This window comes from Phyllobates terribilis, unplaced genomic scaffold, assembly GCF_046119375.1.
Source record: "Phyllobates terribilis strain yellow unplaced genomic scaffold, ASM4611937v1 Scaffold_1__5_contigs__length_1240528914, whole genome shotgun sequence".
NCBI lineage: Eukaryota > Metazoa > Chordata > Amphibia > Anura > Dendrobatidae > Phyllobates > Phyllobates terribilis.
Genome location: NW_027362761.1, coordinates 237,063,032 through 237,089,840, shown reverse-complemented (window position 1 = coordinate 237,089,840; position 26,809 = coordinate 237,063,032). Strand labels below are relative to the sequence as shown.

The 26,809-nt window shown below is 44.6% G+C and overlaps 3 protein-coding genes across 5 annotated transcripts in view; 2 read left to right on the top strand and 1 right to left on the bottom strand.

Moving 5' to 3' along the window:
- The window catches only part of CIROP (ciliated left-right organizer metallopeptidase), a 33,553-nt gene extending 31,897 nt beyond the window's left edge, over positions 1 to 1,656 (top strand). For both annotated transcript variants that reach the window (XM_073671113.1, XM_073671111.1), the window contains exon 15: positions 1,344 to 1,656. In XM_073671113.1, the coding sequence (XP_073527214.1) occupies positions 1,344 to 1,503 (160 nt within the window). In that variant the 3' untranslated portion in view covers positions 1,504 to 1,656. The remainder of the gene's footprint in view (positions 1 to 1,343) is intronic.
- Positions 1,643 to 25,649, bottom strand: CUNH14orf119 (chromosome unknown C14orf119 homolog). Of its 2 annotated transcripts, none has more exons than XM_073671115.1 (2): positions 16,819 to 17,002; positions 1,643 to 2,283 (listed from the first exon to the last, which is right to left on the bottom strand). In XM_073671115.1, exon 2 carries the CDS (start codon positions 2,278 to 2,280, stop codon positions 1,933 to 1,935), a length of 348 nt encoding a protein of 115 aa, XP_073527216.1. In that variant the 5' UTR covers positions 2,281 to 2,283; positions 16,819 to 17,002; the 3' UTR covers positions 1,643 to 1,932. The 2 variants fall into 2 exon arrangements, with proteins under 2 accessions (XP_073527216.1, XP_073527215.1); XM_073671114.1 differs by lacking the exon at positions 16,819 to 17,002 and adding an exon at positions 25,148 to 25,649 and having other exon boundaries at positions 1,649 to 2,283.
- The window catches only part of ACIN1 (apoptotic chromatin condensation inducer 1), a 122,718-nt gene continuing 121,090 nt past the window's right edge, over positions 25,182 to 26,809 (top strand). Inside the window, exon 1 of the mRNA XM_073667051.1 lies at positions 25,182 to 25,504. Within this exon, the coding sequence (XP_073523152.1) occupies positions 25,367 to 25,504 (138 nt within the window). The 5' untranslated portion in view covers positions 25,182 to 25,366. The remainder of the gene's footprint in view (positions 25,505 to 26,809) is intronic.

Sequence of the window (26,809 nt, the reverse complement as noted above, 5' to 3'; positions counted from 1 at the left end):
TCATTCTGTTGTGGGAACACTGAGTTTTATGTGTAGATTTTTCACATAGACTTAGATTAGATAGGTAAAAAATACACCTGTTATTATTGTGATTCTGCTGCGGAAACGCATAAAAAATGCATGTGAAGCGCACACGCCTGTATCAATAAAGTTTAGTCAAAGCCAAATACCAAGCGATAAAAACGCATGTATAAAAATGCACACAAAAACACAATTTACTTAATAGGTGCATAAATGTTGTAGAATATCTGCAACATCAAAAACTCACCAAAAGTTCATTGTGGGAACGTAGCCTAAGGCTGAATACATGCATTTTTGATACAGTATTTTGTCAAATACAGGAGTGGATTCACAAGGAGTGGGAAATAAAAAGCATGGACTTTATACAGTAAGGATACAGAATGGCCCAAAAGTAGTTGAATCAATGACATTTTATGAGATTGTATGGGTACACACATACAACTGTGGATAGTAACTATCACCTAAACATGTTGCACGACGTGGTAGTGCCACAACACAGAGCCAGGAGTAACTTTGCCTAACTGCTCTTTCAACAAGGCACACCTTCTCATTGTGCTTTTGAGTAAGAGACTACCTTGACAACACATTCCCACAGCACTGGATTGGATGACGAATTGGCATTGAATGGCCACCAAGTTCCCCAGAAAACACTAATGGACATTTTTGGGGTGTAGTAAAGAAAAAGATTTTTGAGAATAAGTCCCAGACAATGGACGAATTAAAAGAGTTCATCTTGGAAGCCTTTATGGTCATTTATGCAGACCAAAATTTATGTGGCACTGTGTATCACCGTGTAGAGGGCAGGTTGGGGGAATATTGCAATGTTGATGGAAAATATTTGGAGTACTTACAAGACTAAATTGGGTGAAACAAATGTAAATGTAATAAAAAGTGTGTTTGTTTTATGTGTATGTTTACCCATATAATCTGTTGTGATAAAGGTCATTGATTCAACGATCTGCCTACTGTTGGACCACCCTGTATCTTACATCTGTCTCCATCCTGTTTGATCCACTTTAGGATTGGCTTAAAATACAGCAGTAAAACGGCTTGTGTGTTTCCAGGCTTAGATTTACAGTACAGCTCAAAGAAGTGGATAACTTATTACTAAAGTTTCTGTTGGATGGCATCTGGCCACACTTTCCATAACTTGGGCAGAGCATTGATGTACAGAGCTGCTGCCTGCAGACAGTAACTACATGATGGCAAACAGCACATACATTATATATCAGGGGCTGCTTGGGTAAAATATAACGTAGGCTAGGTTAAAGGGTTATGCATATTCATCCCATTACCTAATAACCATATTTTTATCTCCCCAGGATCTTGTCCCCTGGCTCTCATAACATTCTCGGTCATCTCGGGCTAATTGGTTGCTGCTTTGGGGTCCTACTTTGTGCAGGGCTGATTCTTGCTGTCTGCTGGTGTAAATACAAGGCTAGAGTCTTGCAAGTAAGAGACATTTATCATTCACAGCCCTGAAGGAGTTATAAAAGGAATGATTAATTCCTGAACTGACTTCATAGCAGGCATGAGTGGATGATTCTAGTTTATCCTTTTTAAAAGAAAGAAATTTAAACTTTTGCAAAATGAGAATTTTACTTGGACAAAAAAAAAAAAAAAAAACAGAATACGCCAAAGTGATTAAGCTTTGTGACAATTTTCACATAAATACTTTACAATTTTGAATGGCTTCTCCTGTTTGTACAATGACTGGTTTCTTCCTAAAATGTTTCACAAAATAAACCATACGAAAAAAATTGCTCCTCGTATTTAGTAAAAGAAACGTAAGGAAACTGCAAGGCACTTGGTACTACATTACTATTTATTTTTTAATGCATAAATCGGCAATGGCTTCCCTTTTGTTACCCCGTATTTATGGAATACATTGGCACTTCTCAGGTCTCTATCCTAGGCCTGTCCTGCAGTTCCTGCTACTTCCTTGTAAAACTGGGCTACAAAGTTTGGGTCCTGCTGCTCCAGTTGTCGTAAAAATTCATTTCGTTCATCCTCGTCCCACCTTTGGAACCACTGATCCCAAAGTCTCATTTGACACTGAAAAAGGCTTGGTGGGGGTGCAGACAGTTGCAAGGAACCCAGTCCTTCGATGAGCAAACACAGCTTTCCAGGCACGGCTTTGCACAGAAGATCCTGCAGAAAGCAATTTCGTTGGTGTTCTGTCCATTCAGTAATCCAGCGCAGGACACATCGCATTTCTTGTGATGGGACATAAGAGATAGGAACGGCCTCCTCTGTCATAACCTGAAAGATATGGAGTCAAGATTAAGATGAATATACACTCCCCAACAATGAAATTGTAACACCAAGAAGGGACAGTCATAGAATTATGGAAATCTCAGGATTGATAGGCATCTAATATGCAAACAGTGAAAACATGGAAACAAAATTTCAAAACATGTCGATGTATTCAGTAGAGTATAAGAGCCACATGCAGAAATAAATGCACTTACTCACTTTAGCATGCTATCAATGAGGTTATTAACTCTTTCATGCCAGAGCCTGTTTTCACCTTCCTGACCAGGGCAATTTTTTCAATTCTGACCAGTGTCCCTTTATGAGGCAATAACTCTGGAATGCTTCTACGGATCCCAGTGATTCGGAGACAGTTTTTTCGTGACTCACTGTACTTTAGGTTAGAAGTAAATTTAGGTCGATATTTCTTGCATTCATTTGTGAAAATATCAAAATTTTGGGGAAAATTTCTCAATTTTCTAACTTTTAATTTACATGCCCTTAAACCAGAGTTACAATGCTGCTCCCCATTATTGACAGCCCTTCATTTTTTTCATAGACTCTACAATATCTTCAGAAATAAATGGAAATGTACCAAAGTTATATCCTCAGGATATTTTAATTAGTGGTCCAAAGTAATAGAGCAATGAAACATTGCTTTTTAACTTCCATGTTGCAGTTTCAAAAAAATCCCAGAATAAACAGCATGTGCAGCAATAAAGGTCCCTAATTAATACTTGGTTGCAGACCCTTTGGCATTGCTGACAGCCCCCAAATGTTTCTTGTAGCCATCTATAAGCTTCTTGCACTTCTCAGCCGGGATTTTCTCCCACTCTTCCTTAACAGTTTGTTCAAGCTCTTGAATGTTCGCAGGGTTCTTTTTCCCAATGGCAGATATCAGCTCACCCCAAAGATTTTCAATGGGATTGAGGTCAGGACTCATTGCTGCCCATTTTAAAACAGTCTATTTTTTCTTTTTCAACCATTTCTGTGTACTTTTGGATGTGTGCTTTAGGTCATTGTCTTGCTGACGGACCCATGATCTTCGACTCAAACCAAGGTTTCTTACACTGGGTAGGACATTTCGCTCTAAAATCTCTTGATAATTCTGATTTCATGATTCTTGTGATATGGTCAAGGAATGCAGTACCAGACGCAGCAAAGCAACCCCACAGCATTATGGATCCTCCACCATGCTTAATTGTTGGTAAGGTGTTCTTTTCCTTACAAGGTTCATTGTGCAGTCTGTAAACAAACTGCTACGCTCACGCCTGGACTGACTGGCGTGAGCGTGATTAGTGATCCCACTGTACCATGAACCGAGGCGTGTCTGGAGGGGCGTAACTAAGTATCAACCAGATCCGACCAAGGTCGCACGGCGGCTCAATCGACTCCGTGAACCAGGGAGGAACCGAGCAGAGGGACCAGGTGCTACTCCAGGTCAGACCCCGGTCACAGCTGTTGACCCACACCGGGGAATGCAGGAACAGGCAGGTTAAACTGGCATATTGACTGGTGACTGGTGGGTACTGGCAGGCACGGCTGGTATACAGACAGGTGGATATTGACAGGCACGGCTGGCATGCAGACAGGTGGGCACAGGCAAGTAGGAACGTAGGCAGGATAGGGACCAGTACAGACTGGGATACAGGAACAGAGCCGCAGGTGCGGTAGACAAGCAGAGCGGAGCTAAACCCGCAGATGCGGTGAACAAGCAAAGCAGAGCAAAACCCGCAGATGCGGTGAACCAGAAAAGCAGAGCAAAACCCGCAGATGCGGTGAACAAGCAAAGCAGAGCAAAACCCGCAGATGCGGTGAACAAGCAAAGCAGAGCAAAACCCGCAGATGCGGTGAACAAGCAAAGCAGAGCAAAACCCGCAGATGCGGTGAACAAGCAAAGCAGAGCAAAACCCGCAGATGCGGTGAACAAGCAAAGCAGAGCAAAACCCGCAGATGCGGTGAACAAGCAAAGCAGAGCAAAACCCGCAGATGCGGTGAACAAGCAAAGCAGAGCAAAACCCGCAGTTGCGGTGAACAAGCAAAGCAGAGCAAAACCCGCAGTTGCGGTGAACAAGCAAAGCAGAGCAAAACCCGCAGATGCGGTGAACAAGCAAAGCAGAGCAAAACCGCAGATGCGGTGAACAAGCAAAGCAGAGCAAAACCCGCAGATGCGGTGAACAAGCAAAGCAGAGCAAAACCCGCAGATGCGGTAGACAGGACAGGGCTCTGTTCACATGGAACAGACTGGAGAACACAAGAAGATAGCTGGAACACAGGAGTTAGATACAGAGGCAGGGAAACAGAACGAGCAGAACCAGATACACACAAAGTACTTGCAATCAAGTAGCGAGTGGACACAAAACTCACAAACAGAAGTACAGAGACAACGATTTGGAGTTAGGTGCAGGTTCAGATACTGCAGGAAAAGGGTAAGGTGCAGACATAGAGACAAACAGGTAATGGACTAGGACACTGTTCAGACAGAAACTGAACCGGGAACAAGATACAGGAACAAGCCTGGGAACTCAGCCCCCAGGGTGGCGGAAACTGACTAAGGTCACTGGTACAGGTAACAGGCCTGGGTATACAGCCCCAGGGTGGCAGAAACAGACTAGATACAGGACAGAGCCTGGCAACTAAGTTGCAAGAAACACACAGATGGAAAGTTTCTCAGGCTCCTCCTACTGGGTGGAAGGGGTTTAAGTATCCACTCACAGCAATAGGCTGGGGACGCATTAAGACTGTGCACACCGTAGCTATAAGAAACAAGCAGAAAGCCTCGCCGACGCCCTAAGCAATCAGACAAGAGACATGGACACAGCAAGTACTGGAGCAAAGAGTGCAGCATGAACTGACAGGTAAGATTGCGGTCTTGCATGGTGGGAGGTGGTGCACCATGCAAGCACGCCGCCAGGGATGTTACACTTTGCATTGCCAAAAAGCTCTATTTTTCTTTCATCTGTCCACAGAACATTTTCCCAGAAGGATTGAGGTTTGTTAAGGTACTCTTTGGCAAAGATCAGGCATTCCTTTTTATGTCTGTTCTTCAGCAATGGTTTCTTCCTTGGCCTTCGCCCTTAAACCTCTGCTTGGTTTAGTGTGCAGTGTATGGTACTTGTTGAAACCATGAACCCAGACTGTTCCAGGTTGGCCTTCAAGTCTTTGGATGTTTGATGTGGTGTTTTTTTCCACCATTCGCATCAATCTTCCAAGACATCTCTTGTCAATTTTGCTCTTTTCCCAATGTCCAGGGAGGTTCTTGATGGTTCCATGCTTGGCAAACTTCTTAATAACATTGCGCACTGTTAAAACTGGGATACCAAGGTCTTTGGAGATGGCCTTATACCCTTTGGAAGTCTTGTGTTTGCTAATAATAGCAGTTCTGATGTCCTCAGACAACTAATTTGTCTTCACCACTGTGACAAAAGATCAGGGCCTACCATGTGGCTTTTTAAAACACTGAAGTTCTCATTCATTGGCTAATTAATGTCACATGGCACCGACAATTAATCACAGGTGAATCTCTTTTGTGATTTACCACAGGCGAGTCAAAATGTGTTTCCATACTAAATTAATATAAAGGGTGCCAATACCAGTGACACAGCAAGCTTTAGATTTTTAATTTTTTCCCTCCCATTATTTTTTTGTTTTAAATTATTGTTTATCATTTGCTCTTTTGTATTTAACACGAGTGCTCTATACAAAAAAAATGTTTTACTTGGTTCATTTTTTTCAGGAGATATTCCACATTATGTACTTCATGGGTGCCAATAACAATGAACAGGACTGTGTGTTACACAAAATTGTTAATAAATAACGTTTAACACATGTGTACTTTACATCAGCATCATTTTTTAAATACATTTTTTTTTAGTTAGAAGGGTTAAAAGTTTATCAGCAATTTCTCATTTTTGCAACAAAATTTACAAAACCGTTTTTTTTAGGGGCCACATCACATTTGAAGTGACTTTGAGGGGCCTATGTGACAGAAAATAACCAAAAGTGACAAGGTGCTGAAAAATCACCTTCGAGAAGTTTATTAACCCTTCAGGTGCTTCACCGGAATTAAAGCAATATGGAAAGAAAAAATGAAAATTTTACTTTTTCCCACAATAATATTACTTTAGCCCCAATTTTTTTCTTTTTAGCAAGGGTAACAGGAGAAAATGGACTACACAAATTGTTTTTCACTTTCTCCGGAGTACGCCAATACCCCATACATGGTGGAAAACCATTGTTTGGGCGCATGGCAGGGCTCGTAAGGGAAGGAGCACCACTGACATTTGGAACGCAAAATTGGCTGGAATAGAGATAGCGGGCGAAATGTCACGTTGCAGAGCCCCTGATGTGCCTAAACTCCACAAGTGACCCAATTTTGGAAACTACACTCCTCAAGGAATTTATCTAGAGGTGCGTCACAGAATTTTATGACTGAGCCCAGAAACCAGCACAAGTGACTGCATTTTGGAAGCTACACCTCTAGAGGAATTCATCTAGGGCAGGGTTCCCCAACTCCAGTCCTCAAGGCCCACCAACAGGTCATGTTTTCAGGATTTCCTTAGTATTGCACAGGTGATGGAATTATTGCCTGTGCAGGTGATGGAATTATCACCTGTGTAATACTAAGGAAATCCTGAAAACATGGCCTGTTGGTGGGCCTTGAGGACTGGAGTTGGGGAACCCTGATCTAGGGGAGTAGTGAGTATTTTTTAACCCTCAGGCAACTCACAAATTTGCATAACATTGGGCTCAGTAAATCAAAAATTACCATTTTTTCCACTAAAATGTTGCTTTGGCCCCAAGATAGTAATTTTCAAAAGGGGTAATAGTAGAAAAGAACAGTACCATAGGTTACGCAATTTTTACGGAGTACGCCAATACCCCATAAGTGGTCGAAAAGGAGCGCCATATTGGAGCGCAGATTTTGCTATTATGGTTTCAGGGTGCTATGTCACATTGGTAGAGCCCTTGAGTTCCCAGAACAGCATAATAACCCCCATAAGTGACCCCATTTTACAAACTACACCTCTCAATGAATTAATCTAGGGGTATAATGATCATATTGACACCAGAATTTTATACCATTGGGGGTGAAGAAAAAATAAATACATTTTTACCACAAAAAAATGTTTTAGCCCCAGCATTTTACATTTTCACAATTGGAAATAGATAAAAATGGCACCAAGATCAGTCACATAATTTCTGGCAATACCCCATATGTGGCTGTATAGTACTGCTTAGACACACGGCGATATTCGGGAGGGAAGAACAGTTTTGTCCAAAGTCAGGCTATATGATTTTAACCATAATGATCGCTCGTCCAGTGAAATTTAAACAGGTTGTCCAGTGAAAATAAGTAATCACCTATTAACAGGATGGGTGATAATTTATTGATCAGTAGAGGACTCCCATTGATCGGCAGAAGGAGGAACTCTTATACCTGTTAGAATGGAGAAGCAGTTTGCAGCCACTGCTTCATTCATTCATACCCTACGGGGCTGCCAAACTCTGTGCTTTGCTTTTTCCGGTGGCCACATGGTGAATTAAAGGGGTTGTCCGCTACTAGGACAACCCCTTCTTGATCTAAATTTTTGCCCAATAAAATAAAAAAGCTTATACTCACCTCCCATGCTGGCACCGTTCCAGCGGTGCCAACCCTCGTGGTCCTGGGGCTTTTGTGTGGTGGGTGTGACCCGTCGCCCAATCAGCACTGGCATCACTGTCCCTGCCTTTGTACGAACTGAACATGAAGAGGAGGTCAGGGCTGTAGCTGATATCTGACTTCCTCTTCATGTTCAATTCGACAGAAGGCGGGGACAGTGACACCAGCGCTGATTGGGGGACAGGGTTACGTGTCACAGCAACAGCATGGGCGCCCTGGGGAGAGAGAGTGCTGACACACCTGGAACAGCGCCAGCATGGGATAGGAGTATAAGCTTTTTTACTTTTAGGGGCCAAGCATGGGATATGACAAGGCGCTGTCCAAGTAGTTAACAACTTCTTTAAGTGAGCATCAGATAGTCTATAGCTGGACGTCTGGCTCATAGCCGAATGTCTCCCAAACACCTTCTGACGGTTTGTGTAGACACTGTTTGATGCCTTAGACTTGGTATGCGATGTCCATGCTCCATAAACCTTGATGGAGCGTGCCACATGAATGCACAGCTTATGCTCCATACACCTCCTCTTCCTGGCTATGGAAAGTGTGAGGCAGTGACCGGGATCGTATACGAGAGACGTTATATATCTCCCAGAATGTGTACAGATACCTATTAAATCCATTGGAGTGCATTGCAGTCACAAACTCACCTGCGGCTGCAATGCAGGAATGAAGGTGAACATTGACCTGGTCAGGCTATCTGGCTAAGGCAGATTAAGTAAAACCCGGCAGGGCCTTCATTTCTTGGAGGAGGTCACAGGAGGCAGTGGGGCGGCCTTCTCCCTCCAACCCGGGTTTTCCAGTGGCTCTTGCCACAGGTCCTTTAAAATCCCTGCACTAAGGATTAGTGTTATTCTATGTTGGAACCTGCTAGGAGCATAGCAGGAAAGCTCAGCAGGATTGAGTGTGGCTGAACCAACACTTGGGAAGGCTCTGCACCTGTCAGGCTCTGAGCGGCCCGGCGTGGCCGTTGCCCACGGCAACCGTTGTTTATGGACTCATGTTAACCTGTCTGCAAACCGGAGGACTTTCTGTTACCCGTGAGTTGCTTAATAAAAGCTGTTTATGTTGGACTTGCTTGGGTCACTGCCTCAGTTACTGCACGGTGTGAACACCGCCGCCTTACAAAAGTTAAGAGCTCACTGACCGCCTCCTCATTGAGTACTGTGGCCATTGTTAATTGGAAAGTGTCAAAGGACCTACATTTTTTCTGGCAGGTGCGGGTCGCAAAGGGAATCGCGCCTACCATACATATATGGCATACCCTGTGAATATGTCATAAATGGCAGAGATGGGAATACCTCATTAAAGGCAGACTTAGCGGATGTCACTGTGTCAGTGTAATGACAGGGAGCTAAAATCATGGCAGATTTTTAAATCCTGTGGATGTACCATAATGCCCAAGAAGGAAATACTAATATAATAGTATTTACATTACTTTGCAGTACAGACTTTCTTTTTAATGGGGATTATCAAAGTTGAACTAGTTAAAGGGAAAAATTGCCCACTATATTGAGCACAATATTGGTTTCAAGGGTGCACTCTGACGATATTACTACTGTTGGGGAGGGAACTCTGGGGACATTCTTAGTTATCGACAGGGCTGTGGAGTCTGTGCCCATTTTGGTGGAGTCGGTATAAAATGGACCGAATCCGACTCTTAAAATATATAATAAATTGGGTACAGTAGTTCAATGCAGTTTGTGGGGAATATTTTTTCATAAGATTTGGGAAAGTTATGAAATTTCCTATGTATGTTTGTTCTATTCCTGATCTAAGGGTCTAGACTTTTAGCTGAAAAATGTGTCCTACCGTAAATTTAGCACTTAAACATGAGCCATTAATGAGGGAGTCGGAGTTGGTATCATGGAAATTGAGGAGTCGGAGTTGAAGGTTTGGCTTACCGACTCCACAGCCCTGGTTGTCGGGGAGAATTATTAGTTTCAGAGGACACTCTGGGAGCCTTATTAGTTTTAGGGGGGCACGCTGAGCATTATTTCAGGAGAACTCTGTGTGTATTATGTGTTTCAAGTGGAGAACTGTGGGGATTTTGTTACTTACATGCAGTAAAATGGCCACCGGACATGTCCTTGAGGGGAGGTACAGTACAGACCAAAAGTTTGGACACACCTTCTCATTTAAAGATTTTTCTGTATTTTCATGGCTATGAAAATTGTACATTCACACTGAAGGCATCAAAACTATGAATTAACACATGTGGAATTATATACTTAACAAAAAAGTGTGAAACAACTGAAAGTATGTCTTATATTCTAGGTTCTTCAAAGTAGCCACGTTATGCTGTGATGACTGCTTTGCACACTCTTGGCATTCTCTTGATGAGCTTCAAGTGGTAGTCACCGGAAATGGTTTTCTCTTCACAGGTGCGCCCTGTCAGGTTTAATAAGTTGGATTTCTTGCCTTATAAATGAGGTTGGGACCATCAGTTGTGTTGTGCAGAAGTCTGGTGGATACACAGCTGATAGTCCTACTGAATAGACTGTTCGAATTTGTATTATGGCAAGAAAAAAGCAGATAAGCAAAGAAAAATGAGTGGCCATCATTACTTTAAAAAATGAAGGTCAGTCAGTCTGAAAAATTGGGAAGACATTGAAAGTGTCCCCAAGTGCAGTTGCAAAAACCATGAAGCGCTACAAAGAAACTGGCTCACATGAGGACCGTCCCAGGAAAGGAAGACCAAGAGTCACCTCTGCTTCTGAGGATCAGTTTATCCGAGTCACCAGCCTCAGAAATCGCAGGTTAACAGCAGCTCAGATTAGAGACCAGGTCAATGCCACACAGAGTTCTAGCAGCAGACACATCTCTACAACAACTGTTAAGAGGAGACTTTGTGCAGCAGGCCTTCATGGTAAAATAGCTGCTAGGAAACCACTGCTAAGGACAGGCAACAAGCAGAAGAGACTTGTTTGGGCTAAAGAACACAAGGAATGGACATTAGACCAGTGGAAATCTGTGCTTTGGTCTGATGAGCCCAAATTTGAGATCTTTGGTTCCAACCACCGTGTCTTTGTGCGACGCAGAAAAGGTGAACGGATGGACTCTACATGCCTGGTTCCCACAGTGAAGCATGGAGGAGGAGGTGTGATGGTGTGGGGGTGCTTTGCTGGTGACACTGTTGGGGATTTATTCAAAATTGAAGGCATACTGAACCAGCATGGCTACCACAGCATCTTGCAGCGGCATGCTATTCCATCCGGTTTGCGTTTAGTTGGACCATCATTTATTTTTCAACAGGACAATGACCCCAAACACACCTCCAGGCTGTGTAAGGGCTATTTGACCAAGAAGGAGAGTGATGGGGTGCTACGCCAGATGACCTGGCCTCCACAGTCACCAGACCTGAACCCAATCGAGATGGTTTGGGGTGAGCTGGACCGCAGAGTGAAGGCAAAAGGGCCAACAAGTGCTAAGCATCTCTGGGAACTCCTTCAAGATTGTTGGAAGACCATTTCCGGTGACTAACTCTTGAAGCTCATCAAGAGAATGCCAAGAGTGTGCAAAGCAGTCATCAAAGCAAAAGGTGGCTACTTTGAAGAACCTAGAATATAAGACATATTTTCAGTTGTTTCACACTTTTTTGTAAAGTATATAATTCCACATGTGTTAATTCATAGTTTTGATGCCTTCAGTGTGAATGTACAATTTTCAAAGTTATGAAAATACAGAAAAATCTTTAAATGAGAAGGTGTGTCCAAACTTTTGGTCTGTACTGTATGTATCGCTGAGGTTGGCAACTTCAGTGATGTAAAACCAGAAAAGCATGCTCCAGCACAAGTAGTGCTGAGAGGGTTAATTAGGTGTATCAGGACTGGTTTTTCGAGCAGTCATAAGAGATGGGGGGATTGGCTGCTCACATATCCCCACCCCCAGGGCGTGTGTATAAAATGGAGACCAAGTGTCTCATTCAGTGTCTGTGGTTGGAGGTGTGGAGACCTCCAGAGTGTTTGTGTCAAAAAGACACTGACACGGACCGTGACTTGGTGAACCTGCCATATTGTATTGGACTGTTTATTTTGTTTTTGTTACACTGTGCCGGACAAGGCTTTCTTTTGTTTACTTCTGAAAGTGCGGTTTATGCAGCATAGTAAACCTGCCTTGGACATTTTTAAAGAGACAGTGTCCCGTGCCTACCTTTAACGCGGCTAAGTGAGTACCAAACCCTACAATGCCTATGAACCTGTCGAGTTCAGGTCAGGAGACTTGAGGCCAGACCGTGCAAAGCAACCATTACAAAAAACAGAGGAATCTTATGTGGGGAGGTGTAACCAGTGGTGAATAAACATGGGGATCCCTTGTAGACTGTGAGCCCTCTCTCCTCCTGTACCAGTCACCGTCACGTTTTGTTCAAGATTATTGTAATTGTTTGTGCTATGTATATCCCCTTTTTCACATGCAAAGCGCCATGAAATAAATGGCGCTGTAATAAATAATAATAATAATAATAATGTTGGAATGGGCAAAATTTTAATAGAAAAAACAAACAAAGAAGGTAGAAGAGGAGCCATTAGCGTCAAACATCTAGGAAAGTTCATGTCCTGGACTTCTGGCCGGGCATCCCAAGTCTCCAGACAAGAGTCACTTTGACCTGTATTGGTGTCACCATACCACAGATACAGTTGGATCCCATGCTAGAACAGGATCCCCGCCTCACCACTCTCTGTCCTGTAGGTAAGGTAAATCGGCAGTTATCCAATACAACGTGCTACCATATGTTGCCGTCGGATCCAACCATGTTCTTTAAGGACAAATTGGATACCCTAATCATGAAAGCTGGACAAAATAGCATCTTAAACAAAAAAGAGATTGATTTCCTCACCACCCCACATCCAGTGCTGCCGACTTTCTATCTGCTACTGAAAGTGCACAAATCCTTGATTGAACCACCCGGCAGACCCATTGTAACGGACATAGGTGGCCTTTTTGAACGCCCCTGCATATACTTGCATCACTTTCTGAAGCCTCTAGCTGTATCTTTAAAGTCATATGTTAGGGACTCTTCCCACCTTATTCAACATCTTAATGGGTTGACCATCCCGGAGAATACCATCTTGGTGTCATTAGATGTGGAGTCACTTTATACAAGCATCTCACATGACCTGGGAATGCAAGCGGTCACGTATTTTCTGGACCACCGTTCCACTGGTGATCGGATACATGACTCATTTGTCTTGGACTTGTTGCACTTCGTTTTAGACAAGAATTATTTTGTCTTCAATAGGAGGTTCTATCGACAGATTGCCGACACGGCAATGGGCGCAAGGTGCGCGCCCTCTTATGCAAATTTATATCTAGGGTGGTGGGAGGAGATGGTGGTCTATAGGCATGATGCCTTTTGCAATAAGGTCTTCACATGGTTAAGATATATAGACGACGTGCTTCTGCTGTGGTTGGGCACCCGAATGGAATGTGAGGCCTTTATCAACGATCTAAACACCAATGTTTTGAACATCAGACTCACATCGAATCTCTCCAGTCTGCAGATAGACTATCTGGATTTGAAGTTTATAAAGGCAGATAATCAAATTGGCACAACTCTTCAGAAAAACCACTGCTACGAACAACTTGTTGGACTACACGAGTTTCCATCCCACGCATCTACGGAACGGCATCCCGAAGGGACAATTCCTTCGCCTACGGAGGAACAGCACCACGGTTGAAGAGTTCCAGCCACAATCCAAGGACCTTTCGCAACGATTCATCATGAGGGGCTATCCACGACGTGTGGTATCTGATGCGTTCAGAGACGCGAGGGGGAGGAATCGAGATGACTTATTACGGACACAAGCAGGTAACTCACCCAGGCCCCTCAATTTGATCACCACTTTTAACAATCAATTGCATGATATCCGAAATATCCTCACCAAAAATTGGAGAATCCTTCTCAGCGAACCGAAATTAACCAAACACATTTTGGTGTTTCCCAATATGGTAGCTCGCAGAGCAAGGAATCTAAAGGATAACTTATGCCGGAGTCATTACACGCGACCCTTTGTAAGATTGGAAAGAGGGGGCAGGGTTTTTGGCACATATCCTTGTGGTGGCTGCAACATCTGCCAATATACAGTGGCACAGGATGGTATAACATTTCCCATTTCCCCCTATCAGATTCCACCTAAGGCTTATTTCAATTGTAGGTCACGCAATTTGGTCTGTGCCCTGAATTGTGGTTGCCCGAAGATATACGTCGGACAAACAACCCAAGAACTTAGGAAAAGGATCCAACAACACATCTCGAACATTTCAACAGCCAAGAGGGACCGTGACAAGGACAAAACGATAACATCTGTAACGGCACACTTTCTGGAGGTTCACAATTGCCGACTGGCTGGCCTACAGGTAATTGGATTGGAACAGATACAAACAAGTATAAGGGGGGGAAATTGTACGTATGCCCTCCTTAAATGCGAATCAAAATAGATCTTTAATCTACAAAGCATGGCCCCTCGGGGCCTTAATGGGGAATTGTTATTTACGGGCTTTTATAAACAGCTTTGAGATCAGGTCTAGATACGTCTTATTTATTCCATCTGTGCCTCTCTCTTAGGGTGTATACGGCAGGAAGCACGGGTTGGAGCTAAGAAAAAAAACATCTATCTCACAATACCTATGGGCTTTGGAGCAACTCACTGTCTATCAAATTGGAAGTGGCCGGGAAATATGGCCATGGTGTGGCCTAAGAAATGGAGAAAAGAGGAGTGCCCATTCGGGAATTGTATTGAGGACTAAGTCCGAAAAAAGGATGAAAGATGGTTTCATTTCTTAAACTGGACCTGAGTTATATCGTAACATGGCTGATTGAGAAGGACAATATTTGGACGTTAGGACCACATAAGAAAACCCTACTTGGGACAATCTACCCTTACTCTCCTCTTCCGTGTGGAAACTTGATATGGGCTATAGCTTTGGGCCCTAGCATGTGTCTGTGGTGGCCAATACTCATTAGAGGTCCAACTTAACCATGTTATTAACCACTACATGGTTTGGGCCCAGCCAGTGAGGGGACTCCAGTTGAAACCCCTCTCTCCCCTGACTTGTGCATGTTTGTGTACTGGAATCATGTCTAATAAAATCATAATATTTGCCTATAGCAACTACAGATCTAGGTACCAGATATCTATATATGGGGGGTGTTCTAAGGTGGGTGGAGTAGTGGGTTCAACCTGTCCCTCACAGTGGGTGCATGGTGCTACCGGCGTTATATATGGATATAATCCTTTTTCCGTAGGTTTCTGCTGCATAAGTACACTCGCTTAAACGGTTTATATGGTATTTGCAGCGTGTGTTTGTAAGCCATGGGATTGTTCAATGTCCCTTGGGTAACCCAGAACCCATATCCATTACGGGATATGTGGGTACCATAAATGTGAATAGCATTTGAAATTAAATCATGCCACAATATGTGGCACTTGAGTTTACCTGAATTTAGGTGGATATTTTGTTGCCCGGCTCACTTTGTAAGATATATTTCATTCTATTCCATCTCAATTTATGGGACAACACATCGCTCACCTTGTATAATTAAATATATTATAATCTATCTCTACTCTATACAGACACCATTACGTCCGGCTTACCTACTAGTGTATATATTGACCATCAGTCAGAGTGGGTTTATTTGTGTGGATACCTGTGAGCCACCTCCTATGGTGGGTACACGGGGCCGTTGGAGGAATATATAGACTCAATCTGTTGCCATATAGCTCTCATATAAGACTTGGGTATTCTATAATCACACTTGATAAAATCTTATTTATTGTCTGTACATTCTGTACTTGAAAACCATGGGACTGTTCTATATCCCTGTTGTGGCACAGGAAACCTATTACTTTATCTATTTGCTGTACATGTGTATAACAAATGCATATTGGAACATGTAGTCACATAAGTCCATTTATGTATGGGGATACAGACCTACTTTCTGAGATTTGAACTCCCCACCTAGAACTGATGGCTCTACGAGCACAAAAGCACTAGTGGGATAACGCTACCTGCCGCGCATGCGCTAGTACTTGTGGGAGAATGTGACTAGTAAACATTGGTCTCCCTGGCTACGTGAGCCACCCACGTGATGCGGGGGACACAGTGCGCTTGCGCTGCTGTGATGACTTCCGGCACTATGGACCGCGCCGCTACCTCAGAATGCGCGCGGCCCCAGCGTCTTCCAGAAAACAGCTGATTCTCCGGTAATTAGATCGTTTAGGTGGTATGTATATAGAGACACAGGTACATCTACTTTGAAGACCCCCGACGAAGCCACCTTGTGTGGCGATACGCGTTGGGTAACAAACACCCATCTACACCTTTCTACTAAACAGGCTTTGTTTCACTTAGGATTTTTGGGGGTTATTGCTAGTTCGGTTTGTATCGTGCTGGTGCAGCACTTTTCCGCTCAAACTATATGTATTTAGTGGAGTCACCCTTCCTTGGCATAGTTGAGAGATCCATTTGAGACTGCCAGGGTTTTAAGAGGTTGGGACACAATAGTGCCTAAGTTGACCTATCACCTTACATGGAGACTATTAGTTTGAGTGGACGTGTCTATATGAATGTCTATGCATTTATGACCATTGAACTGTATTAAGCTATCATCTGCTGCACTGTTTATACATTTTCTCACTCCCATTGATATTTCGGGCTTGTGCAATATTGACCACCACAGACTTTTTATACAGCCTGTATAGATGGATTTACTTGTACAATCATGTATGTATAATTATGTCCAATTATGAAAGGTTTCTGAAGTAGTGGGTTCTATAAGGAGTGGATGGTTCCACTTTGTTTTTCAAAGGTGTTTTAATAACTTTGTTGGTATGTCCATGAGTGTGTATATGTGTCCAGATAAATTTTGAAATAAATATTTGTACCTTGGATTTATCATTTGATATATTTTGATTATTAGTGGTAATCACTGCTCAGATGCATGTCTCCTTTTCTTCTTAATATTGCACGTCTCTGTCCTGTAGGCATATGACCTAGAAGACATCAGTGTCCTTGTGCCGGCTCAAACTCAGATGCAGATTGCTGTTTTTTTTTCCTGAAGTCAAAACCAGATCTATTGACAATAAAAAAAGCTGCAGTGAATATGCATGTTTTGCTGGCTTTTTTGCAGTTTTTCTTGCTGCTTATTTCTTGATCCCAAAGTTCAGCTTTGTTTCTACCATAGAAACATGAACAATACAAGGCGTTAGGCCACCAATGCAAGATGTGTGTCAAAACATAAAACATTTTTGGAAAAAACATGGCATTTGGTAAAATTATTTAGTGGAAAATGTTTTTTTATGCCTGAAAAAAATTGACTATTCTGAACAAAAAAGTTCATATGAGTTGAATTGGTCAGGCATTGCTTCCCTAAGACATTGGCAGGGCACTGAGTTGGTCGGCTATTGAGTTAGTCAAATGTTTTGTTTACTGTAACACATCACTAATTAAATGAAACTGTACTAATACTAACATCCATGCTCGGGTGACGAGACCAAGACATTATGGTTTATACTTGGGGGGGAAAAAAGAAAAAAAAAAAAAAAAAAAATCACAAAAATAAAAAATAAATGGGTTTCACATCCTGCTTTTTCTCTGCAAAAACTGATGCCAATGTTTTTGCTGCTTTTTTGCACTTACTCATTGCTTTCTATGGGTGAAAAAACGCTGCAATAGTTGCTGAAAGAATTGACATGCTGCAGTTTTCAAATACAAAACTGTGGATGAGATTTCTGAAATCTCATAGCTTTTGCTGGTACTATAAATAGCAGATTTTAATTTGCATTAAAAAAAACTCAGCAAAAACGCAATGTGTGAACACAGCCTAAGGCTGCGTGGCCACTATGCATTTTTCAAGCGTTTTTGCCGAGGAATTTCTGCAGCGAAAACGCTTAAAAAACACTTGGTAATACGTGCCCCATGGTCCCCAATGATAATCCGCATGTGCTGTGCACATGCTGCGGAAATTTCCACTGCGGATTATCATTGAGGAAAAATACGCAGCATGTCCATTAATTTTGCAGACACGCAGCGTAATTGTCGCCATTTACTTGCATTGAATCGCATATTATCTGTGTCAGCACATTTGCACACATGGATATTTAGCAATTCAATGTGTGGATGGTACCCGGGTCTGGAGAAGAGGAGACTCTCATCCAGACCCGGGTACCATAGAACCTGTTAAAAACAGAATTTAAAATAAAAAATAAACATATACTTACCTTCCGATGGCCCCCGGTGTTTTCTCAGCTTCATCCGGTCTGTTGTATGGGTCGTGGTGGTGTGAGGACCTGACATGACGTCATTGAGTCATGTGACAGGTCACGCGACCACTGATGTCGGCGGTCGTGTGACCTGTCACATGACTCAATGACGTCATGGCAGGTCCTTTCACACCACAGCGACCCATACAACAGACCGGATGGAGCGGAGAAAACACCGGGGGCCATCGGAAGGTAAGTATAATCTTTATTTTTTACCATTTTTATTCTTTGTTTTAACTATTACTTGGTCACACTATATATGCCGGTTGCATGGATTTATATAGTGTGACCGAGTTGTCAATCACTTTTCCAAGTGATGCTAAAATAGCTTGGAAAGTGCTTGATAACCCACATGCAGAAATGCATGCAAAAACGCTTGACAAACACTTCTACCTGGAAGGAAAAACGCATGTAAAATCCACATGCGTTTTTCCTGCCAGGGAGAAGCGGAAAAAATATGCAGCATTTCTGCGTCGTGGGCACATAGCCTAAGGGTATGCGCACACTATATCTTTTAAACGCAGGCAAACCTGCTGAGGTTTTTCTAGGCAAAGTCGCTTCAGGTAAAAGCCCGCGGACTCTTTCCTGAAACAGCAATTCTGGAGGTTTTGTGGCAACACCTCCGTCGGCATCTATTTTTTTATTATCTAAACTATAATTAGCTAGCGGCCTACCAGCAGATGACTAAATATACAACTTTTTCTTAACCGCTTCACGGTTACCTTGATAGAGTAAGGAAAAAAAAAAAAAAGAGGCTAAACATGTGTACAGGCTATGTTCTCACGCAGCATTTTTGCAGTGGTGTTTTTTTTTGCTATTTTTTTATGCAAATAAGATATGTTATAAAGTACCAGGAAAAGCTATGAGTTCAGAAATCTCATGCCCAGGTGCTTTTTTTCTCCTGACTGAATGTGAGAACTGCAGACTTCTTTAAATCTGCAGCATGTCAATTCTTTCAGGGTTTTTGCAGCGTTTTTTCACCCATTTAAAGCAATAAGTGCAAAAACGTAGCAAACAGGACACAGGTTTTGCTGTGATTTTGGTGAATAATATTAACTTAATTGAACATGTACTGTAGACAAGTCATGTAATCTGCACCAAAAAATGCAGCTTAAATATGCCACATAAAATGCAAAAACCTGCGTTTTGTACAGTTTCACTGCAAAGAGAGCAGGTTTTGGCTGCAGAAAGTCATAAGTTACTTACCGGTAACGGGATTTTTCGGAGACCATGACATCACCACGAGAGAGGGGATCCGCCCACCAAGGACAGGAAACCTACAGGCTTAAAAGGGGGCGGCCCTCCCTCTCGCCTCAGTTTGGATTACAGAGCATTGAGAGGACCGCCAGGTTAGTAGACATAGCAAAACAATCATAAAAATAACATTTTTATACAACACCACTAAGTGAGAAAAGGTTGTAATTAATAGATGAGGAGTGCTCCCATAAGGTGAAGGGAGGGAATATAAGGGTGCTGTCATGGTCTCCGAAAAATCCCGTTACCGGTAAGTAACTTATGACTATCGGTCGACCATGACAGCACCACGAGAGAATTGCAGAGATGAAAAAGTCTAGGGAGGGACCACAGCCTGGAGCACCCTTCTCCCAAATGTGAGGTTGGATGAAACACCCAAATCCAGTCTATAGTGCCTACAGAAGGTAGATGGAGAAGACCAGGTAGCAGCCTTACATATGTCTTCCATCGAGACACCAGTCTTCTCCGCCCATGAGGTTGCCACCGTCCGGGTAGAGTGAGCCTTCAACCCCTGTGGCGCTTCCTCACCGCTGGAGACATAGGCTAGAGTAATAGCCTCCCTGATCCACCTAGCTATGGTGGATTTAGTAACCTTAAGCCCCTTCCTCACCCTTTGGAAGGAGATAAATAAGGAACTATCTTTCCTGAAGGCCTGGGTGACCGACAGGTACTTAATCACACATCTTCTAACCTCTAAGGTATGGAACTCTGCTTCTTTTTGGTTACTTGGATTAAGACAGAACGAGGGAAGTATTATTTCCTGGAGTCTATTGAAACGGGAAACTACTTTAGGGAGATATGCCGGGTCTGTTCTAAGAATTATTCTATAGTCCAGGATCTGAGTGAAAGGTGGGGATGAAGACAGAGCCTGGATATCACTAACCCTTCTAGCTGATGTTAGGGCTATTAGAAGCGCTGTTTTAAGGGAGATGGACTAAAGAGATGCCGACTCAATTGGTTCAAAAGGTGAACCAGTTAATGCTTTTAGAACTAAATTTAGATCCCAGGGTACCAAATTGCTTTTGATAACCGGTCTGGATCTAAACACAACTCTGATAAAGCGAGAAATCCAGTAATTCCCTGCCAAGTCACAGTTATATAGAGCACCTAAGGCAGAGACTTGGACTTTAAGGGTGCTTGTCGCCAACCCCATCTCGTGGCCCTTCTGTAAAAATTCTAAAATTTTACTAATTGGAGCTCCCGTACCAACTGTAGAACCAGAGAAAAATTAAACATTTTTTTCCCAAGTTCTAGCGCAAATCCTGGTCGTGACAGGTTTTCTACTATGCATTAGTGTAGTCACTAGATCTCGGGAGAATCCTTTGCGTTCTAACAGGGACCTCTGAAGTTCCCCACCGTCAAGAGGAGGCCGGGAGCTTGAGGATGGAGTATCGGACCCTGGCTGAGGAGATCCGGGGTTTCTGATAGGACCCAAGGATTGGAGATGGACATGTTCCTCAGGCATGAGAACCAGGGCCTCCTGGGCCAAAAGGGGGCGACCAGAAGGACCCTTGCCTTGTCCTCTCTGATCTTTCTTAGAACCATGGGAAGGAGATTGAATGGGGGGGGGGGGGTAGGCCAGACTAAAATCCCAAGCTATTTGGAGAGAGTCTACTGCCAGGGGGTTTTCTCTGGCTGGGATTTAGGGAGCAAAAGGGCTTTGTCTTTCGATTTAGCCTTGTGGCAAAGAGATCTGCCACCGGAAGACCCCATTTGTTTTCTTTTTCTTTGATGTAGAGGGCCGTTAAGGAAAGGAGATGGCATTCCGAAATCCAGGTGGCTCAAAAGACTGGTACCGATTTGGAGGAAGGACCCTTCTCAGCCGGGGGATCATCCCTGGAGGCAGCAGATTCATCCATCCTGCTGGAGCAGTGATGACTGGACTTAGACGCCTAACCTCGTTTTCCTGAGGACCGGGCATTACCAGAAACACGCGGGCGATGCACCTTTTGGGGCTCCCCAAACCGCCGCTGAGATGGTGGAGATGGCGGCTGCTCAACTTGCTGCTGCAGTAGCTGCTGCTGCTGTTCACTATCAAACTCCATGACAGGGAGAATGAAGCCGGGAAGCCCTGAACAGTGGTGCCTGGCCAGTTAAATAGGCCTTGATCCACCCCTCCGCCACCAGATTTCAATCAAATTCCTCTTTTTTTTTTTTTTTTCCCAGTACCTTTACAAAGAGGGACTATGAGGTACAGACACCCTATAAAAGCACTACAAGGCACAGGAGCACCCTGAAGCACTGAGAGATACTATGAGGCCCCATTAGGTACTAAAAGGCACTGTGAAGGGCTATGAGGTACTAACAGGCGCTATACGGCACTATGAATGCACCATAAGGCATTATGGTATGCTATGAGTCACTATGATATGTTATGCTATGAAGAGCCATAAGGCGCTATGAAGTGTTATGAGGCACTATGCCATGAGGCACTATAAGCACTATGAGACGCTATGCGGCACTATGATGTGCTTTGAGACACTAACATGCGTTATGAGGCACTGTGAAGCGCTATGCGGCACGAGGTACTATTAAGTGACATGAAAATCTATGCCATGAGGCACTATGCTATAATGAGCCGTGAGGCACCATGCTATGATGTACCAAGATGTGCTATGAAGCGCTATGCTATGACGCACTATGATGTGCCATGAGGCACTGATGTGCCATGAGGCGAGGCACCATGATGTGCTATGAAGAGCTATACTATGATGCACTATGATGTGCCATGAGGCGCTATGCTATGAGGCACTATGATGTGCCATGAGGCACTGTGATGTGCCATGATGTGCTATAAAGCGCTATGCCATGATGCACTATGATGTGCTATGAAGCGCTATGCTATGATGCACTATGATGTGCAATGAGGCACTATGATGCACTATGATGTGCCATGAGGCACTATGATGTGCTATAAAGCGCTATGCTATGAGGCACTATGATGTGATATAAAGAGCTATGATGTGCTCTTTGTGAAGCGCAAAGAGGCTTTATAAGGCACTGCGCTCAGATTTATATTTAAAAGAGTAATCCATCTGAATGAAGGATAAACCTTTCCTTTGGGTGGTAAATCTCAATTGTCAGACTAGCCCCACCCGAAGGAGCCAACTGATGAGACACAGCTGGACAGCAGACCTTCACAGAGACCATGTGCTGTATGAACACCATGTGCCGTCCTATGGATGGAGTAAACAGACTGGAGGACAACAGTAAAAACCTCAGTGTTAGTTTAACATTTACTGAGCAGATTGAGGCTCATTTTTGTGGTAAATTCTGAAGGCCAATCATGAGGCTCTGTGCGACCCAGAAACGTGGCTCACTTTAGCCTAGAGGTCTAAGGTCCAGCTTCCGTCCTGAAGCCAAATTTAAAGCACGATGCCCTTGGCCCAGATGGGGTCTTACAGAGCACACACCCACCCATTTTTGAGTTTTGCGCAAACATCCTTCAGCCTTTCCTAGTATCCATAACAAGGAAAGGGCCCCATAATCAAGGTAAACATTCACGAAGATCACTCACCACCAGCTGTACAGATTCGGAGGCAGGAACGAGTCACAGGCCTGTTCCTCTCCATCCGTCCATGCCTGAGCAATACTGGGGTGGTCAATCCCAGGCAGGGCTTCTCCACTGATGCACGGAACTGGAGCTGTCGACCCCAGACAGGGGCACAGGTCCACAGCAGCTTCTCCACTGATGCACGGAACTGGAGCTGTCGACCCCAGACAGGGGCACAGGTCCACAGCAGCTTCTCCACTGATGCACGGAACTGGAGCTGTCGACCCCAGACAGGGGCGCAGATCCACAGCAGCTTCTCCACTGATGCACGGAACTGGAACTGTCGACCAAAGAAAGGGCACAGGTCCACAGCAGCTTCTCCGATTTATTTATTTTTTTTCAGGGACGCATGCATCGCGGTTAATACCGCATTAACAAACAGATGCCTGTAACCCGCCTTCCAGTCACATGATGTCCTCGAGGCGCAGTGACATCATCAGGCCGCGACTTACAGGAGGACGGAAGTGCGCGCCCGCGCGAGGATGCCTCATACACCGCCGACGCTCCCAGGTAGGCCCTGCCCATAGCGATGGCCTGCTACCTCTGGACGGGGCGCCGCTCTCCCGCGGCCCGCTCCTGGTCGGGGCGGAGGTTCGCAGACGGCCTCAGACCCAGCGCGCCGACCTCCGCCAGGTGTCAATGGGGACAACACCCCACGCAACTCGCATCTCCAGGGTGATGGTGGGCTTGCCACCCCAGATAGGAGCACAGTCCCACTGCAATCCGGATCCCAACCAGGGCAGACTCCTCTACAGAAAGCGCAATCTGGCTGAGGCAGATAAAAGGGCTGCCACCCCAGATAGGGGCACAGCTCCCCTGCATATCCAGTGCAAAAAAAATGCTGTGCCTCTCCCAGATAGGGGTGCACTCGCATAGGCATAACGCTGGAGCTGCAGATCCCAGATAGGGGCGCTGCTCGACAGCCATCACCATTCAGATCTTCCACGAGCCTGCAATAGGTTCCCTCCATCAAGGACAGGAAACCAAACTGAGGCGAGAGGGAGGGCCGCCCCCTTTTAAGCCTGTAGGTTTCCTGTCCTTGGTGGGCGGATCCCCTCTCTCGTGGTGCTGTCATGGTCGACCGATAAAAAAAACTATACAAAAAAGCTACATGTGAACACAACCTTGGGTGGTTTTTTTACAGTGTTATTTAGCTGAGTTTTTTGGTGCGGATTACATGTGTTTTATCTACAGTACATGTCTAATAAAGTTGCCCGCACAGTGGCTCAGTGGTTAGCACTGCAACCTTGCAGCACTGGGGTCCTGGGTTCAAATCCCACCAAGGACAACATCTGCAAGGAGTTTGTATGTTCTCCCCATGTTTGTGTGGGTTTCCTCCCACATTCCAAAGACATACTGATAGGGAATGTAGATTGTGAGCCCCAATGGGGACAGTGATGATGTATGTGAAGTGCTGTGGAATTAATGGCACTATATAAGCGAGTAAAATAAGTTACTTTTGGTCACCAAAAATGCAGCAAAATCTGTTTGCTGCGTTTTTTTAAGCGTTTTGCACGCTCATAGTCATCTATAAGTGAAAACTTGCTGTTACAGTAAAAAGCAGCTTATTTTCCCAGCACTTTGCCGTTCCCAAACACCAGGTGTGAACTGTACATAAAGCCCTGCAGATCATTACACGGCACAGAATCATCTGACCATGCCTCCATCTTTATATGTGGGCTGGCAGAGTACTGACCGCCATCAATCCTGCTGAGACATTTCCTAGTGATCTGCCATAACAGCATTAGATGTGGACACCGATTTTGGCCAATGTTCACATCTGCAGTGAACCAGAAACTTATTTGTTAACTGTATAACTAGTCACTGTACATTGCCACTGGAATGCTGTGTCTGTCTGCACTGCCCCATGGCATCTCTGCTGTGCATCAGACCTGACACTGCATCCTGGCTTATATTGGATCTTAAAAACCACATTGCAGATGTGAACCAAGCCAGAAAACCTGTATTACAAAGTAGAAATGGCCATGACTTCCATGGGTAAACAGAACTTTTACATTTACAAAATTCAGCTCTCTATGGGTATAATTTACTAAAAATTGGGATTTGGCAGTTCTTACAATACCCAGAAATGGCCACTAGATGGCGCGGTCGCTCTAAGAGAAGGTCCGGAACTAACCGACTTACCAAGAATACCGCGGGGAGGGGCCTAAAGCTGGAGCGAATGTGACGTAAAAAGGAAGGAGGGGGGTAGGGAGGAGAGCTTCCCCGAGAAGACCAGAGCTCTGAGGCGGAAGTGCCCGAGGCTGACGTCACGCAGCGGGATCGGCCGAAGTCGGTCGTATAGCGCCCCGCAGCCGGTGCTTCGTTTTGTTACTGGCTTGGGGCTGCACCGAGACGCAGAAAATGGCAGAACTAGAGGATGTGACGCTGGACGGGAGGCCGCTGGACAGCCTTCGGGTCACCGACTTACGGGCGGCACTTGAGGAGCGGGGATTAGCTAAAAGCGGTCAAAAGAGCGCCCTGATGAAACGGCTAAAGGGGGTGAGTCTGTGCACGAGTTCCTGCTCGCTACAGAGGTATAACGGCACATCCCGCGGAAACGCGCACTCCCCACAACAATCTTCTTGCGCGTTCCCGACACCCCCCTCCTCTTCCTATCGTACAGCGTAACGCGCCTGCGTAGAGTCTACGTTCTGAGCAGCGCGGACGTACATTGGTTTATGGCAGAGCGTAACGCATGCGCGCTAGTGCCAAAGAGGCCTTCTTCCCGCCCTTTCCCGCTTGGCGTCTTGTACGGGCTCGCGGCCGTGCTGTTGCCCCGCCCCTTGGGCGCGTTCCTGCTTAATTATGGGATCTAAAAACAAATCCATAAACTGTGAATGTGATATGAGCAACGGCCGGCGTTGCGGTCTAAATACGGACGTGCTCGGCCTCCGTGCTCCTCATATGTGCTCAGTGGCCCTGGTGGTGACCGGCCTAGTTACAGTGGGAGGACCTGTTACTCACCTGTGACATATGGCAGAATGCTAATGGGCACCACAGCTTTTATGCTGAGGGCTTCCCATACACAATGGTGGAGAAATAATGACTCCAATGTCAGCCCCGTAGACCTGCCGGCAGCAGAATGGCCGCTGTTTACCTCAGAATGTGCAGACTCTGGCCATATGTCCTACATGGACCGACATGGCCACTCTGAGGGACGCCATCGCCCCGTAGACCTGCTGGCAGCAGAATGGCCGCTGTTTACCTCAGAATGTGCAGACTCTGGCCATATGTCCTACATGGCCACTCTGACGGACTTCATCACCTCATTATGCTGCATGCGACAGCGTCACGGTGACCATTGCTCCTGACAGGCAGGTCTCCCTCTGTTATTTTCTGTATCACACGTATCCATCATGGGTTATGGACTGTTCACATGGTTGTAGGGTTTTTATTCTGCGTATAGATGTCAATGAGTCTGTGAAAAAAACACACGCAGCAACATCCAGTTACATCCCAGGGCTTGTCTTTTTTTTTTTTTTTCTGTTTTATGAGGAGAAATAGGAATTTTTCTTTGTATGAGGAAGCAGATGCTACACTGTACAGTGCTGAAAAATTGTCTGTTTTTATCTTGCGCGCGCGCACACAAGAAAGAAAAAACATGACCGTCAGTTAAGGTGACTATGGCTGTGTGCACATGTTGCGTTTTTGCTACTTTTTTTTCCTGCACATATTTGTCATAAAACCTAAAGGATACGTGCCCACGATCCGGACGCAGCATATTTTTACTGCGTTCCTTTGAACGCAGGTAAATCCGCATGTGTTCACTGCACCATGTGGATTCACCGCAATCAATACATTGTA

Excerpts from the sequence above, each read along its gene's own strand:
- CUNH14orf119 (XM_073671114.1), bottom strand. The coding sequence starts at position 2,280 with ATGACAGAGGAGGCCGTTCCTATCTCTTATGTCCCATCACAAGAAATG.